At 48.7% G+C, this 17,130-nt stretch overlaps 1 protein-coding gene across 5 annotated transcripts in view; it reads left to right on the top strand.

Annotated features, from left to right (window-relative positions):
• LYN (LYN proto-oncogene, Src family tyrosine kinase) overlaps window positions 1-17,130 on the top strand; it is a 122,956-nt gene that overhangs the window by 79,356 nt on the left and 26,470 nt on the right. For all 5 annotated transcript variants that reach the window (XM_049633691.1, XM_049633687.1, XM_049633689.1 and 2 more), the window contains exon 10: window positions 2,156-2,232. In XM_049633691.1, coding sequence (XP_049489648.1) covers window positions 2,156-2,232 — 77 coding nt within the window. The remainder of the gene's footprint in view (window positions 1-2,155; window positions 2,233-17,130) is intronic.

Below are 17,130 nucleotides of genomic sequence, written 5' to 3'. Positions count from 1 at the left end.
TCATGAGACATGTTAAAAATATTACCTGAATTATAGAAATAATACATAGTCTATCTTCTCTGCATTTGTCTTCATATACATATTAGCCACAAGAATAGCACGCAATACGTCGTAGGCCCCTAATAAATATTTGTCAAAAAAAAAAAAATCTATTTCAAATAGGAGTATTTTTGTTATATATTTAAAACGGGAATTCTTAAAATCCTAAAACGAGTCATTTTCCTCTTTAGCATTTTTTAATGTTCAGGGTGTCACTTTAAAATGCTTACATTTTGGGGCACCTGGGTGGCTTAGCTAGTTAAGTGTCAGACTTCTGCTCAGGTCACGATCTCACAGTTCGTGAGTTCGAGCCGCACACTGGGCTCTATGCTGACAACTCAGAGCCTGGAGCCTGCTTCGGCTTCTGTGTCTGTCTGTCTCTCTCTCTCTCTCTCTCTCTCTCTGCCTCTCCCCTACTCGTACTCTATCTGTCTGTCTCTCAAAAATAAATAAACATTGAAAAAAAACTTTTTAAGTTTCAAAAATGTTAACGTTTTTTAAACTGTTGGAAGTTAAATTCCTATGCATCAGAATCACTGAACGAAGAGGTTTCCAGCAACCACGTTTTCTCCCGCTGATGTTACCTTCAGATAACAGGGTTTGAGTTATCATCCTTCCTCTGTTCAGTTAGAGATACTAACAAACTGCCAAATGGTTCTTTAAAAATCTTCAGAAGGAACGAAGGGAGAAAAGAAAGAAACATACATAATAGAGAATTAACAATCATCTCACGCTTAATGGAGATTATAGTGTAATGTCGTAGCTGAATAGAAAAATGAACGTTACATTTGCTTATTTAATATATATAAATATTTCAGAACATTAGTCAGTCTGGGGCACCTGGGTGACTCAGTCGGTTAAGTGTCCGACTTTGGCTCAGGTCATGATCTCACAGTCCATGAGTTCGAGCACCGTGTCGGGCTCTGTGCTGACAGCTCAGAGCCTGGAGCCTGCTTTGAGTTCTGTGTCCCCCACTCTCTCTCTGCCCTTCCCCCACTCTCGTGCTCCGTCTTGCTCTCTCAAAAATTAAAAAAAAAAAATGTTAAAAAAGAATATTACTCACTCTGAGTCCTTCCAGAAAAGGACATTGTTTAGAAACGAAAACCAAATACCTAGTCCCTTTGGCTTAGGTTGCTGTCACCCAGAAACCAGGCTCAGGATCAGACACTTTGTAGGAGTTCAGTAAATACGTGTTGAATTAATCAGCTGGTAGCATCCAGGATCGTAACTGTAAATAGGAGTTTCTCCACATAGCGATGCTTAGCCTTTATTGAGTACTTACTGTATACCAGATTGTCCTTGCTGCCTTCCCCGGGTGATCTCGCCTGGTCTTCTTAGCAATCTGAGGGCTAAGTACCATTGTTCTATGCTGTGGGTGAGGTAGCAGAACATTTATTGAGCGCTTACTACCTGCCAGGCACCATGGCACGTGCTTTAAATCTGTCCTTACGAGGACCCTGATAATATAGCTGGTAGGCTGTGCCCGCTGTACAGGGACTAAGACGTTACAGGTCAGCAACTTGCCTAAGGCTGACACTTCAAGTTCTAGGGGAGCACGAAGGTCTTGTTTTAGAGATGATGCCATAGGAAGCCGGGTGGGGGGGGGAGGTTATCGACACACTTTCTTTTAGGTACAAAGCACGGTATGTTCATCAGACACTCGTGAGCATCTGTAGCCTGTGCTGAGCTCTGTGCTTTTGCCGGACACAGATAGGAGTGAGCCCAGCCCAGTGCCTGTTGCAGGCAGGTTAGTCATGAGGACTTGCTGACGTCTGTCCCCGAGAAGCTCTGAGGATTCGGCAGCTGCACTAAGTGTATCGTGGTGCCAGGTGCAAAGTGCTCTGAGACGTGTGCTCTCGGTCACCCGGAGCCAGAAAAACCATGTCCCCCATCAGCCTTTCTTACCTGGACCACACACTACATTTCCCATCAGGTCAAAGGGAGCAGCTTAGAGGGGACTGGGTATGACCAACTTCAAGAAAAAGGCACAGTGGCCATACAGCATTGTCAAGGCCGTCATTCCGTGGGTTCCCCCGCTAATAGGAATGATTGACTTGTGTTCGGATGTTGGTCTTGTGTGTTTGAACTACGCCGACTTGTTCCTCTCTATCAACAGGCAGTCTGCTGGATTTCCTGAAGAGTGACGAAGGGGGCAAAGTCCTGCTTCCAAAGCTCATTGACTTCTCTGCTCAGGTGAAGTATTAAAAACCCAGGGTGCCCGTAAATTCACGCAGACCGCCTTGCATCAGAGTCGCGATGTTCCCGGGAGAAGGCATTTTCCTTGAATGCTTCCCAGGAGCGGTTCTGAGAAAAAGACCTTCCAGGGCACGCTTCCCTGAAGACAGTAATGCGTGTTTCACACCGAAGGCATTTGTGCGTGTGTCGAGCTCTGGCTGGGGTGTCGTCTGCCCTTCCGTTCACTTCTGTACCAGCTATAGAAAAACGCAGCTGAAGTGGTCACTTTGTTCTGCGTTTTGGAAATGCAGTCCCACGCGACATAAGCACACCGCATTCTAAGTGATGCATGGTGGTATTTCAGGTACTAACCTAAGGTACGGAAACTTCGTATTCGTGCAAACAGAGGGAGCTCCTTATCTCCCCCCGTCTCGTCCTTCTTGTTGGCTGTGTCTTTAGGATTCTAAGAAATAGTCATTCGTAATATTTCTAGTACTGGCCTAGAAGTGGCAAATGTGTTTGGTAGCAAAGCACACATTTCCTGAAGGCCATTTAAGGGCAGAGGGACATCACCCGAAACCCAGCAGTATGCCCGATGTGACCAGGAAATGCACGTCCGGATGATGCCAGCTGCTGACTTTTAATAGTTTGATTGTGTCTGGTCGGCACGTCCCGTACTTTGCTTGTTTTGTTTCTGAATCCTGGCCGTGGGTAGTTGATGTTGGGAAGGCCACGTGCCATAAAGCCTGAAGTAGCACAGGAGGTTTCTAGAAGTTTCAGGTAAGGGTGGCCTTCTTGATCTTCGTTTCTCTGGTTTCTTCCCTCCGACCCTCTTTAAGTCGGGAAGTTGATAAGGCCTTCTGGGGAGGATGAGATCAAAGGAATGAGTGTGCAGGTGAAGTACTCCAAGTAAGAGAGCGTCAGAATACGTATTCTGCAGTAGAGGATTGTGGGCAGAGCTGGGGTTCAACATCCGAAGGCTCGTGTGTGTCGGGACTTGATAGCCATAACCACCCAGGAAGTCCTTTGCCTCTTTGGGTTGGTTTATCGGCCCGTCAAATGGGAATGCTAATTCCTACTTCAAGGTGATGTTGTTGGCGGTCTAATCTCACCACGGACTGGCGTGGATACAGGCACATCGCAGCCTGTTGGGGGAAGCTGAGGTCACCTTGGGGATGACAGTCCCCATCATTCCAGTAAAGGTGCATGACGGAGTCCTCATGCTCGGGCCCCATCTCCTCTCCCTGAACTTGACAGCCTTAGTAGATTTCTTATCTGAGTAGGACATTCAAAGGTGATCTGGAACCCCAGTGTCTAAGGTGGAAAGAAGCAAGATCGCTGTGGTAGAGCTGGGGGAGGGAAAGAGTCCAGCAGCCCTGACTTTTTAACCCTTCACTCAAGCTCTGCACGCTGGCCCCTGTGAGAGGCTCTGTGGGACTGCAAGGGTTCCAGGACCACAGTTTGAAAACCACTGTTCTGCAGTAAGAGGAAAGATCACTCGGATGGACGTGGCTCTAGATGCTAGGTAGACAGGGAGGCAGAAAATGAGAAAGCAGAAGTTGATGTACTTGTGTCATACTTGACGTAGATAAAGGAGGCAGTGATTTAGGCATCCCCAGTGGATGAGAGACACTTGAGTGTAGTGAAGGTTTGTTGCACCTGCTTCTCAGAGGGGGAAGGTTGCTGACAGGGATATGGAGAAGTGGAACATTTGGCCTGGAGGCCTGAGCAGTTATAGTTCAAGTGCAACTGAGGGTCTGATCTGTGCCTACAGTTCTATGGGGTAATATAGGGTCTACAGTTATAGAGAAATTATGCACGTCAGGGTGTGTACTGTACCTGGAGAAGGACTTTATTTTGTCACATGAGTATTTTTTTTTATGTTTATTTATTTTTGAGAGACAAAGCGTGAGCAGGGGAGGGGCAGAGAGAGAGAGGGAGACACAGAATCGGAAGCAGGCTCCAGGCTCTGAGCTGTCAGCACAGAGCCTGATCCGGGGCACGAACTCACGAACTGTGAGATCATGACCTGAGCTGAAGTCGGACGCTTAACCGCCTGAGCCACCCAGGCGCCCCATCACATGAGTATTTTTTATTTGATTTTACTTGGCTTACCTTATAAAACTTTATCTTGATGTAGTTAAAGCTTTAAGAGACTCAGGGTCTCTGTACCTATTCTTTAATTTGGTAAATTACTACTATTACTAAAAAAGGTACGTTTTTCTAGCTTACAAATGAGTTGGGGGAGAAAGGTGCTTTCTAAAGCTTTGTCGTTTGCAAGGAAGATTATCTCAGAGCCTGGCATTGACCGTGACTTTCAAATCGTAGGTTCCAGGTGGCTTCAGTTGACTCCTCGGTCAACTGGGATAGGGCTGAGCCCTTCCCCCCGCCCCTCACCCCACCCCTCATGAGAGGAGGGGCCACCACCAAAGGAGTTTTGCAAATCCAGCTCCTGCTGGATGAGCTCTTGTTCCCCCTGCCCAGAGTTGCTTTCCCAGCCAGTGACTACTGGGTAGAACTGGTGGGACATCTAATTTAAGTGCCTGGGGAGTTAAGTGTCAGTGAGAGAGTCAGCGGGTCAGCAGCGCCCGGGGTTGTCGCAAAGCATGTGGTTCAGCACAAAATTCATTCACCAAATACAATTTCATTTTGAGTTCATCTTTTTTTTTTTTTAAGTTCTCTGAGTTTTATTTTACTTTATTTTATTCTATTTATTTATTTTTAATATGAAATTTATTGTCAAATTGGTTTCCATACAACACCCAGTGCTCATCCCAACAGGTGCCCTCCTCGATGCCCATCACCCACTTTCCCCTCCCCCCCCCCCCTCATCAACCCTCAGTTTGTTCTCAGTTTTTAAGAGTTTCTTATGGTTTGGCTCCCTCCCTCTCTAACTTTTTTTTTTTTTTCCCTTCCCCTCCCCCATGGACTTCTGTTAAGTTTCTCAGGATCCACATAAGAGGAAAACATATGGTATCTGTCTTTCTCTGTATGACTTATTTCACTTAGCGTAACACTCTCCAGTTCCATCCACGTTGCTACAAAGGGCCATATTTCATTTTTTCTCATTGCCACGTAGTATTCCATTGTGTATATAAGCCACAATTTCTTTATCCATTCATCAGTTGATGGACATTTAGGCTCTTTCCATAATTTGGCTATTGTTGAGAGTGCTGCTATAAACACTGGGATACAAGTGCCCCTATGCATCAGCACTCCCGGATCCCTTGGGTAAATTCCTAGCAGTGCTATTGCTGGGTCATAAGGTAGATCTAGTCTTAATTTTTTGAGGAACCTCCACACTGTTTTCCGGAGTGACTGCACCAGTTTGCCTTCCCACCAACAGTGCAAGAGGGTTCCCGTTTCTCCACATCCTCGCCAGCATCTAGAGTCTCCTGATTTGTTCATTTTGGCCACTCTGACCGGCGTGAGGCGATATCTGAGTGTGGTTTTGATTTGTATTTCCCTGATGAGGAGTGACGTTGAGCATCTTTTCATGTGCCTGTTGGCCATCCGGATGTCTTCTTTAGAGAAGTGTCTATTCATGTCTTCTGCCCATTTCTTCACTGGATTATTTGTTTTTCGGGTGTGGAGTTTGGTGAGTTCTTTATAGATTTTGGCTACTAGCCCTTTGTCTGATATGTCATCTGCAAATATCTTTTCCCGTTCCGTCGGTTGCCTTTGAGTTTTGTTGATTGTTTCCTTTGCAGCGCAGGAGCTTTTTATCTTCATGAGGTGCCAGTAGTTCAAGTTCATCTTTGTTCATGGTGCACACCTCACCCACACTCTTCCCCAGTCCTTCTCTCAAGGTGGACCTCCCTGACCATATGTTGCCCCACCTTTGATTATTATCTGCTTCGTTTGCTTGTGACTTTTCTTGTTATGATATCAATAACGTGAGAAAAGGGCCTGAACCTTGGCAACAAGCAGTGGGGGCCTGCACGCCTCGGTCTCGGTCTGAAATCGGCTCTCTGTTGAGCCCGCCCAATCACCATCCAACCTTTTCCCATCCAATTGGTCAATGCACCAATTGACCACCGTCAGTTCCCTTTGTGACTGGTCTGAAGTGATCTCTTTATACAAAAAGTCATCTCTGAAGTTTTCCTCCTTTTCCTCTCCATCGTGTGCAACCAGTTAACTCTGCTGCCTCTCCATAATGGATGAGAGTAATAAATACGCTGGCCCAAGGTGATAGGGGACAGTTGGTGCCCGTACCTAATAATCGATCCTTTCCGTGCCTTCCTCCACTTGACTTTAGGAGAATCATGGAAGTCCATTTGGCATGTGGACTCTCAACAACTAGCAGGCTGTAGTTTGTACTTTCTCATATTAGCATTATCATAGCATCAAAGAGCACAAGAGGTACTGAGGGACTGAGAGTAGAAATAAAGCAGTTGCTTAATCTCAGCCCCGGAGGGAAGAGGGAGCGGGGATAAGGGACAACACTGGGACTTTTCTCACAGCCTCTTCTCAGCCTCTTCTTCCCTCTCCCCGCGACCTACTTCCCCAAGTTCTACTTTCCCCTAGGCCACCTCCCCTTCGGCCAGTCGAGACAGGAAGTGGGTGAGTGCACATGATATCCTCTCGGTTCATGTGAGAGCTGATGTCATCACTTCCTGTCTCAGGATGAGTCCTAAAAAGCTCTTGCGAGCCCAAGTGTAATTCACCTTGTGCAACCCATCTCTTAGCTCACTGGCCTTCCTCTGCATTTAGTGGAGAGGAAGAAATCTCAACGAAGGCAGCTCCAGCAGTGTTTTTCTTGTAGGAAAGGAAGCGATGTTGTACACTCTGTGCTAAAATCAGAAAATCCCCCCTTCCAGCCTTTGCCTCCTGGAAGAGAAGAAAAATGAACTTGAAAAGCCAGGGGGTTGAAATCTGTGGGGATTCCCTGCAACGGAAGCGGAAATGGAATTGAAGACTTGTACAAAGGAGTTGGGGGGAGGGGGGAGAAGCAGGAGATTCACAGTTGCAAGATGGAGGTCAGAGATCACCTTGTAATTCAGGTCAGATGAACCAAAGCATTCCTAGTTCTTCGGTGGCAACATCACTGAAGTACAGAAGTTAGGAAAACTGAAATGGACAGTTGTGCAATAAAAATAGAAAAGTCAAGGCTTCGGTTCCAATAATGGCCACAAGTAACGTTTCTTTAACTCTTTCCATTTGATAAAGCACCTCTATGTCCCTTATCTGATTTGAGCCCAACTATCTTGAAGGCATTTTTATCGGTAGTTACCACATGTCACGAATGAGGAGGTGACCTTGGCTTTGTCTAAGGTTACAGAGCCAGTGGCTGGAAGTGCTGGACTCTGTCCTGGGTCTTCTGACTCGAGATAACTTGCTCTTTCCTCTGCACCATCTCACGCTCGGACGCCAAGATCAGAGTCGCCCTAGGATTGTTTTGTACCCCACACTGTGCCGAGCCTCATCTTTACCCACTGGATGGCTGTTGTTTATCAGAATTAATGATACCTGGCTTTCTTCCCTCCGCCCCGCCCCGCAATCTCTATTATCATAGATTATAGTTTTATCACATAGTGATTGTGCTTAAATATATTTTGCCCTCTATGTTACGTTTAAGCTGCGTTCTATATTGGAAATTGGTAGACTGAGGAAGGCAGGAAATCTGTCCGTGTCGTTCTCAACCTTTTTGAGTGGGAAGGCCTTTTGCCATCAGAGCTTTTTTGAGTCCCCCCTCATCATAGGATCTGCTGCCTCAGAAAACAAGGCATAGACTGGGAATCCGTAGCAATAACCCGGGACCCACCAGTCTCTTGGTGGTAAAATGAGGTCTGCGGTGCCTGGAGGGGAGCTTCTGAAGTTTCTACCGTGTCTGTCCATACCGTCAGGTAACGTGTCTCCTCGCTCTACCTCTTCGTAAAGAGCCTAAAAGATAAGTTAGGCTCTCATTCTGCCACTCACCGCCAGCCTTCCCTCCCCTTCCCCCAGCGCAAGGGAATGAAACAACTCCTCTGTTTTCCAAACCGTCATTAATCAACCCTCGATGGATAGTGTCATCACATTTCATTTACTCAGACTGGAGGAAGGATTCCAGTGGACATGTTGAATCAGATTCAGCGGCGAGGGGAGACCGCGGGTCACAGACGTGGTTTGCACTGCACCCCTGAGGCCAGATCCCCTCTCCACTCCACATTTGGTCTCACTTCTCACGCACGACTCTAGATCGAGGCCCCGTGTTGCCAATTCTTTATTCCGTGCCGCAGGCTGTGCTGGCTGATGGGGCGTGGTAGTGACTCAGCGTGCATTATTACTAAGTAGCCTTGGTCTCTCTCTCCCTCTCACTCTCTCTCTGCCCCTCATTTGCTCCTCCCCCCCACCCTTTCTCTCCAAACGAAAAACTAAGGAGCCAGGGTTTGGACTGTAAATCCCAGCATAAAATCTAGAGATGGTGGTTAACTCTTTGTTCAGAATACGAGAAACATCACTCATTTTGCAGATGGCACTCTTGGTGATGCCAACAGAGAAGGCATGGAGCCGAGGGCTGGGAAACCTGGCCCTGCCTGGGGAAAATCCTTTCACAGGCCGGGCCCTCATCTGCAAAGTGAGAGGCACAGATTAGGTTTCCCGCATCCTGATGCCCCAGCGCTAAAATTCCACGACTGTCTAAGAAAATCTACCGCGAATATCTATGTGAACCGTCACCTGAAAGTCTAAGTAATGATTTTGCGCGTATTCGGAGGACACAGATACAAGATTTTGACCTTGCTCTAAAGAAAGGAATATGAACGTATCAGAGGAAGGTGTTTTGCACAGTGAGCTTTGGGCCCGAGACTTGAACTTTGGCTGTGAAAACTTACAGAATGGACACATGAAACCAGAGTGACTGTCAGAATTGCAAAACTGGACCCTATGCAGTTTCCGTCTGAAAAAGTTCTTCCGTCTGAAGAATGGGAAACTGTCATTTAAAAATAGTGTAAAATGGGAACTCTTTTTCCCCACTTTGGTGGGGGGGGGGGTGGGCAGGGATGTTTAGCGTATTTAAGCAGAGGGGCCACGAACTAGCTGTTACTCTTGTTTTAATTTTGATGGCAAAACTTTGTAGCAGCAGGAAGAGGCTTTAAGCTCATGTAAAGGGGAGGAAGCTGTCCCTCTGGTCTGCCTGCCAGATCTGCCTCGTATCTCGGTAGTATTTTGTCCAGGGGCGGCAACTTCTGGTCAGTGCTAGTGTAAGCCACGGGATAATTTCCCGTCTAGGGACTCCTCATGGAGTGCAAGGCCAGCATTAAATTGAAGCCGTTTAGAGGTGGACGCAGTTTGTGAGCGGCTGCCCACAATTCAGAAGCGGAGACGGGAGCACTCGGAAAGGAGCAGCAGAGTGCGCATTCCAATCGGTCTTTGTCTGAAGCCCTTGGCTTACGCTCCCCGTGTTTCCGCCACCCCCTTGGGAAACCTCCCTCTTCTTCGGCCACAAACACGTACAGAGAGCAGCCTGGCAGAGAAGTAACAGCAGTGGAGGGCACCGCACAACAGGGGTGCAAATAGGAATATGGCGAGGCCTTTCTGGGACGGGCGCCGCAGGCTGCTGTCAGACCAGTGGGCGAGGTCTCGGGAAAAGGTAGGCTGCCTGGAGGAGGTGACCCGAAGAGCCAGGGTTAGCCCTGCTAGCCTGAAAGGGGCTGGATCTAGGAAGGAGTCTTTGAGAGAATTTGGTGCATAAGGACACGGGGCTGGTGCAAATAGAATGTGTGGAAAGAATGGGACAGGGGACACAGAGCTGAGAGAGCCAGCCTGGGAGTATCGCCCACTCTCGAGTTACAGAGAAGGAACAGGTAACTGTTTGGTGGGTGACTGAAAAGACGTATTTGAGAAAGACAAAAAACATTTATACTCAGCAAAAGTTCGCGCAGGAGGTACAGGTCTACCCTTTCCATTTTGCTTGGCCCTTGGGTGTCAGTGGGTGCCGTTTGTATTTACTGTAGTAGTATTTGTGCCTGCACACACACCCACGCATGCCCTCGAGGCACTTGCTGTCCCTGCAGCCAGAGGAGCTCAAGAAGTGTCCTGGGAGGCTGGCCGATCTGATGATTTTCAATGGGACTTTGATTGACTATCCAGAGAGCACCTGTGCGTGTGCGTTGGGGGGGGGGGGGGCGGAGGACAGCCTGGGGCAGAGCCCCAGGGAAAGGGCTGAGAGCGACAAGGATGGAGGCCAGCCTGGGGACACCAGGAGCACCCATCTGGGAGACAGCCCTGTAAGGAGGAGGGGCGATTTGGCCATTGGGATTTTTAAACAAGGAAGTCCTCGGAGAACTCGGCTAGACCCTGTCAGTGTGGTGGTTTAGGCAGAAGCCACATGCCTGGCCTCATTGCCCCTCTCTGTCCCTGGCTCACCTCCTCTGTTCCCAGCTCCTCGGATCCTTTCCTTCGTTGGCACAGCTAAGTCTCTAAACCCGGCTGGCTTGTCTTCACCACCTCATCTTCCCTGTGGGTCCTCCCCCGCCGTTCCCCAGCCCACACCCTGGAAACAACTTATTCCTGTCATAACTTAAATGCAATTATTTGGTCCTCATTTTCAAAAGCAAGTTCATATTGGTTTTTTTCTGTAAAATACCATTTTTATTTTTTTAAATGTTTACTTATTTTTGAGAGAGACAGAGCACAAGCAGAGGAGGGGCAGAAAGAGAGGGAGACACAGAATCCGAAGCAGGCTCCAGGCTCCGAGCTGTCAGCACAGAGCCCGACGCAGGGCTCGAACCCACAAACCATGAGATCAGGACCTGAGCCGAAGTCGGAGGCTTAACCGACTGGGCCACCCAGGCGCCCCAACAAGGAATAATGTTTTAGCAGCAGCATTCTCTTTGTGTTTTACCTGGCAATCCTGTTCTCAAGGTCTCTCTCTCTCCTATTTCTTTGGCTTCCTCTTCCCAAGCTGCACAGAGTAGGCAGAGCCAGTTGGATAAATGTGTTTGTGCATTTTTTTTTTTTATTGTGGACAAATATACGAATCATAAAATTTTTGCCATTAGAAATTTTTTTTAATGCTTACTTATTTTTGAAAGACAGAGAGCATGCATGGGAGCGAGGCAGGGAGGGGCAGAGAGAGAGGGAGACCGAGGATCCAAAGCAGGCTCCGCACTGTCGGCACAGAGCCCGACGCGGGGCTCGAACTCATGAACCGCGTGATCATGACCTGAGCCGAAGTTGGATGCTTAACCGACTGAGCCACCCAGGCGCCCGCCTTCTGAATCCTTTTCAAGTGTGCAGTTCGTGCCTGACGTACGTTCACGCTGTTATGCGACTGTTCCCGGCGTCCATCTCCAGAACCTTCTCATCTTCTCACGCTGAAAGTGCCCACCCATTGAACACTAACCCCTCACTGCCTTCTCTCCCCAGCCCCTGGCAACCACCTTCCGATTCTGTGCCTCGGTGAAGTTGACCGCTCGAGGTATCTCACCAATAGGATGATTGTGCATCCCCGCTTAGCTCCTTCAGTGCATTCCCACCACATTTGTAAAATCTGCCGCCCTCACCCCCCCAACCGGCTCCTTCCTAACTGAGTGCCTCTCCCAAGCCCACTCCTGGAACCCACCCCTTCTGTACCGTGCCTTACCCCACCTCCTGCTCAAGGACACTTTTCCCAAGCATCCCTCCTAAAACAATTCCACCCCAAGCCCCCACTCACTCCATTCTTCTCTGTCTTGGCCTCCTGTTCCTTTCTTTCATAACATTTACGGCAGTTTGAACGTTTTGGTAAATTCTTGTCTACCTTTTATCCCCGGCTCTCAGCACAATGCCATGTAAATAGGATGTGCTCAATAATATTTGTTGAATGACTATACTGACCAAAGTGGGGACTGTCTATAGTCAGTTTAAAACAATAAATTTTGGGGGCACCTGGGTGGCTCAGTCCATTAAGCAGCTGACTTAGGCTTGGGTCAAGATCTCACAGCTCATGAGTTCCAGCCCCGCGTCAGGCTCTGTGCTGACAGCTCGGAGCCTGGAGCCTGCTTCGGATTCTGTGTCTCCCTCTCTGCCCCTTCCCTGCTCACGCGTTCTCTCTCTCTCTCTCTCTCTCTCTCTCTCTCTCTCTCTCAAAAATAAACATTAAAAAATTTTAAACAATAAATTCTTTGTTCTCTGCTTCACGCAGCTCTGAAAGAATGTTTAGAAGAATGTGTCTTTTAATGTGTGCTGGGTCACTATTCAGGTGTATTTAGCCATAAAGTATTTTCCTGATACATTTATTCTTCCTCTTCCTCCAAGTGTGTTTACTTTCCTGCACAAAACTTACTTTGTTGAACTAAACACAAGGGAGAGAAGAAGGAGGAAGTAGATACAAGTATCTGGGCCTTTATGCAAAGACAAAGAGCTGCTTTGTTTCTCATTCTCTGTGGAATCGAGAACACCAGGAAGAACGAGAAATTGTAAGTGAAACGTTTAACACCGAAGCCAGTGGTGGATGCATTTAATTTGGGGAAAGGGGAATACAAGCAAGTTTTTCCTCCCACTGTGTCATTCAGATCCTTGCGTGGCCTTTTCCTGGTTCTGGGAGAGCCCTGTGTCCCCACCTGCACCAGCAGGCAGGGGCGAGAGATGCTGGAATTCAAGTGGCAGTGTGGCTGGCTGATTCTTCTTCGAATGTCAGGATTTCCGGGGCGCCTGGGTGGCTCAGTCAGTTAAGCGTCAGACTCTTGGTTTCAGCTCAGGTCGCAGCCTCCTGGTTTGTGAATTCAAGCCCTGCATCAGGCTCCATGCTGACAGTGCAGAGCCTGCTTGGGATTCTCTCTCTCCCTCTCTCTCCCTGCCCCTCCCCTGCTCACGCTCTCTGTCTCGCAAAAATAAATAAAAATGGGGCACCCGGGTGGCTAAGTGGGTTAATAAACATCTGACTTCTGCTCAGGTCATGATCTCACAGTCTGTGGGTTCGAGCCCTGGGTTGGGCTCTGTGCTGACAGCTCGGAGCCTGGAGCCTGCTTCGGATTCTGGGTCTCCCTCTCTCTCTGCCCCTCCCCCATATTCATTCTCTCTCTCTCTCTCTCTCTCTCTCTCTCTCTCTCTCAAAAATAAATTAAAAAAAAATTTTTTTTAAACGTCAGGATTTCCAGGTCCTGTTAATTATTTTATCTACATCTCCTCATGTGTAGAACATAATTGGTCAACGCACGAGGTTACAGAACTGACTATGAAGATGATATTCCTACCTTTTACCCACAGAAGATCCATACCTTCCTTCTCCCTGACAGCCCCCCCCCCCCCCCCCCCCAACCACCTCCAGCTCTGAGGTCCACCGCCCTCCGTGTAGTCGTCCCCGGATCCCTGGACGCTTGTCACTGCCACACTTCGGCTCGGGTTCACACTTTCTCCCTCCAGCCCCAGGAGACCCTGCCCTTGTTCGCAGGGACCCACGCAGGTCGACCTTCAGACTCAGGCCTCCCTGCCTCTTGAGTTTTCCTCTTCTAGGACTCTGTCCTCTCTTCTCCACTGCCCCACATTCCCTGGGGATGACCCATGGCTCCACCCCTCCACAAGTCCCCTCCGACCCCCATGTGCCTGGCCCACCCCCTGGGACTCCCGCCTCCAACAGTTGTACCCCTTCCCGCCACTTCCCGCCCATGGAACCCTCTGCCTGTTGCCACGCCTCCCTCGCCCCCACCTCGTGTGTCTCTTCTGTCCTCACCGGGCCTCTGCAAGACTCCCTTGTGCCTCTCCGTTTGTCACACGTGCTTTAAGTCCAGCTCTTTACTCGTTTTGCCCCCCGTCTCCCCCTGCTGCCACCGGCACTGGCTCTTGGCACTTTTTTCTTTTTTTAATTTTTAATTCACATCCAAGTAAGTCAACACGGTGGCTCTTCCCGCTTGCAATTCAAGGCCAGTATGGAGGTGCCTACACTCCTCACGTTCCCAGACGGCTGACTCGCACCTTCTCCTCTGCCCCCGAACCTAACTCCTCCTTCCCCTTCTCTCTCTCAGTGGATTTCCTTGCTGTCTCTTTCGCCATCGCAGAAAGCCCCCCATTCTACTCCATCCCTCCTGCATCATTCACCAGGTCCCATCCCCTCTTGCTTTTTCAAGACATTGTTCTAGAAATTCTGCCTTGGCGTTTTCCCCTCCTTTCTCTGCCATTCTCAAAGGAATTAGAATAAAGGTCTCCCTTTCTTCCATGTCTCTCTCCAGCTACCCCCACCTCCGTGTTTCTCCTCTCTTGTTTTGTAAGATCAAAAGCCCTGGAAGGACTAGCCTCATTTTTCCCAGCTCCTTTCCTCTTGCTCTCGAACTCGGCACCATTCGACCAAACAGGTCCTGGCAAGCCTTGGATGGTCCCCACCACACTGAGTCCCAGGGCGTCGTCCCTCTGCCCCTTCTCTGGTGGCCCAGCAGCAGTGGTTGGAGCAGCCGGTCCCTCTCTGCTCCCAGACATGCTGGGATGCCATTCTCCCTGGCCATTTCTTCCTCATCTCCCAAAATGTAAACATCGGAGGGGCCCAGAGCTCAGTCCTTGGACCTCCTCTTTCTTTCCCCATATTGACCTCCCAAGTGATCCCATTGAAAGTGTTGTATTACTTTCCTAGAGGTGCCACAACAAATTCCTACCCCCTGGGTGGCCTAAAACAACAGGGATTTATTCTCTCACAGTTCCGGGGGCCAGAAGTCCTGCACAAAGATGTCGGCCTGGCTGTGTCCCCTCTGAAGGCTCTAGGGGAGAACACTTCCTTGCCTGTCCCACCTCCTGGTGCTCCCTAGCTTGTGGCCACGGTGCTCCACTCTGTCTCCTTCTTCACAGGCCTTCTCCTCCGCATCTGTGTCTCAAATCCCCTCTGCCGCCCCCTTATAAAGACACTGGTCGTTGGATTCAGGATCTGCCCTAAACCCAGGATATGCCTCCCTAGCGAGATCCTCAACTAATTAAAACTGCAAGGACTCCATTTCCAAATAAGTCACATCCCGAGGGTCCAGGTGGTCATGTCTCTGAGGGGGGATGCTATGTGACCCAGCACAGCTGTCTGTACTGTGACCCCTCTGAAGTTTATGTGCCTAGCTTGATCTGCCTCCCTGAGCTAACGGCTTACTCAGCACCTCCCCGTGGATGTGCATCAGGTATGTCAAAGTCAACAATTCCCGAACTGAGCTCCTGTCCTTCCCCCTCCAGAGCCTGCCCATCCACCCATAGCTTCCTCCCCTTCGGGTGGTGGGATCTCCATCCTTCTAGTGGTCAGGCCCCAACCCCTGAAGTCGTTATTGACCCTCCTTCTCTTACACCGCGTGTCCAGTCCTTCCGCAAATCGGGTGATTCTGCCTCTAAAACAGACAGACTCCCGTTCCTCACTCCCCCGCCGCTGTCACTCAAACCCAAGTCCTACGCTCTCTCTCAAACCAAATTACTCAGTAGCTGCCTAATTAGGCTTGTGCTTTAGCTTTTGCTTCCTTCAGCGCCTGTTTGTAACACCGTAGCCCGAGCGCTGCTTTGGAAACGTGAATCAGACCAACGTCCTCCTCCCCTTGGCCTCTAGTTAACGCTTTGCCTCACTCAGAATAAGAGCAAAAGGCCCCAGAGTGGCTATTTATCTGCCTGCAGTGCTAGTCTTGTTGTGGATTATCTTTGAGAAGTTTCATCTTTTCCTAACTGTTTGATTCTTTTATTTGTATGGAAGTCAGGGTATGTTACAGGGTTTCATGCACTTGCCTTATCATTAAGACTCACCTTGAGCCCTTGTTTAAAATCTGTAGATTTTTGGGTCCTTCTCTTGGATATCAGTAATTAAGGAGCAGAGCTCAGGATGATCAGCAGGTGTCTTGGGGGCTCTGATGAGTTCTGGAAAGCACTGCCACGGAGAATTTGCTGAACTGAGTGAGCGATCATTTTTCTAGGTCCTACACCTTCTAAAGTACAGTTGCCCCTTGGACAACACAGGAGTTAGGGGCCCTGACCCCACACTCACTTGAAAATCTGTATATAACTTTTGACTCCCCCCTGGAGGTAACTACTGTATGGAAGACTTATGATAACATAAAGTCAATTAACACGTATTTTGTATATTACATATATTACACCCTGTATGACAGTAAAATAAGCTAAAGAGAAACAAGTTATTAAAATCATAAGGAGCGGGGCGCCTGGGTGGCCCGGTCGGTTGAGCGTCTGACTTTGGCTCAGGGCATGATCTCACGGTTGGTGGGTTCCAGCCCCGCATCCGGCTCTGTGCTGATGGCTCAGAGCCTGGAGCCTGCTTCGGATTCTGTGTCTCCCTCTCTCTCTGCCCCTCCCCCACTCACACCCTGTCTCAAAAATAAACATTAAAAAAATTTAAGAATCATAAGAATACATTGACAGTAGTATACTGTATTTATTGATTTAAAAAAAAAACAAAACAAAAAAACCACCACGTAAAAGTGACCCATGCAGTCTGAGTCTGTGTTCAAGGGTCAAGTGCACTGTTTCTTTTCCTCGTTGTGAAGCTGTGGCCAACAGGGAGGATTTTATTTCTCTTCCCATTTTACGTTTGTGAAGACCAGTAACTATTTTCTGCAGTCACGAGGTACAGAAGAATTCCCCCCGGTGAACCAAATACTTGACAGCTTTCTCCTAAGATTCCGCCTTTCCGGCTCCCCCCTCCTCCCATATCCTTAGGAAAAGGAAAAGGGACAGGAGCCATCGCGGAGAGCAGACCTTCACCGGCTCCGTTGATAAACACAGGCCACTTTGGAAGCTTATTTCAAAAGGGTTGAAATGTAGCAACGTGGATGGAACTGGCGAGTGTGATGCTAAGTGAAATAAGCCATAGAGAGAAAGACAGATACCATATGGTTTCACTCTTATGTGGATCCTGAGAAACTTAACAGAAACCCATGGGGGAGGGGAAGGAGAAAAAAAAAAAAGAGGTTAGAGTGGGAGAGAGCCAAAGCATAAGAGACTGTTAAAAACTGAGAACAAACTGAGGGTTGATGGGGGGTGGGAGGGAGG

The sequence above is a fragment of the Panthera uncia genome, chromosome F2 (genome assembly GCF_023721935.1).
Source record: "Panthera uncia isolate 11264 chromosome F2, Puncia_PCG_1.0, whole genome shotgun sequence".
Taxonomy (NCBI): domain Eukaryota; kingdom Metazoa; phylum Chordata; class Mammalia; order Carnivora; family Felidae; genus Panthera; species Panthera uncia.
This window is presented reverse-complemented; position numbering and strand designations above follow the sequence as displayed.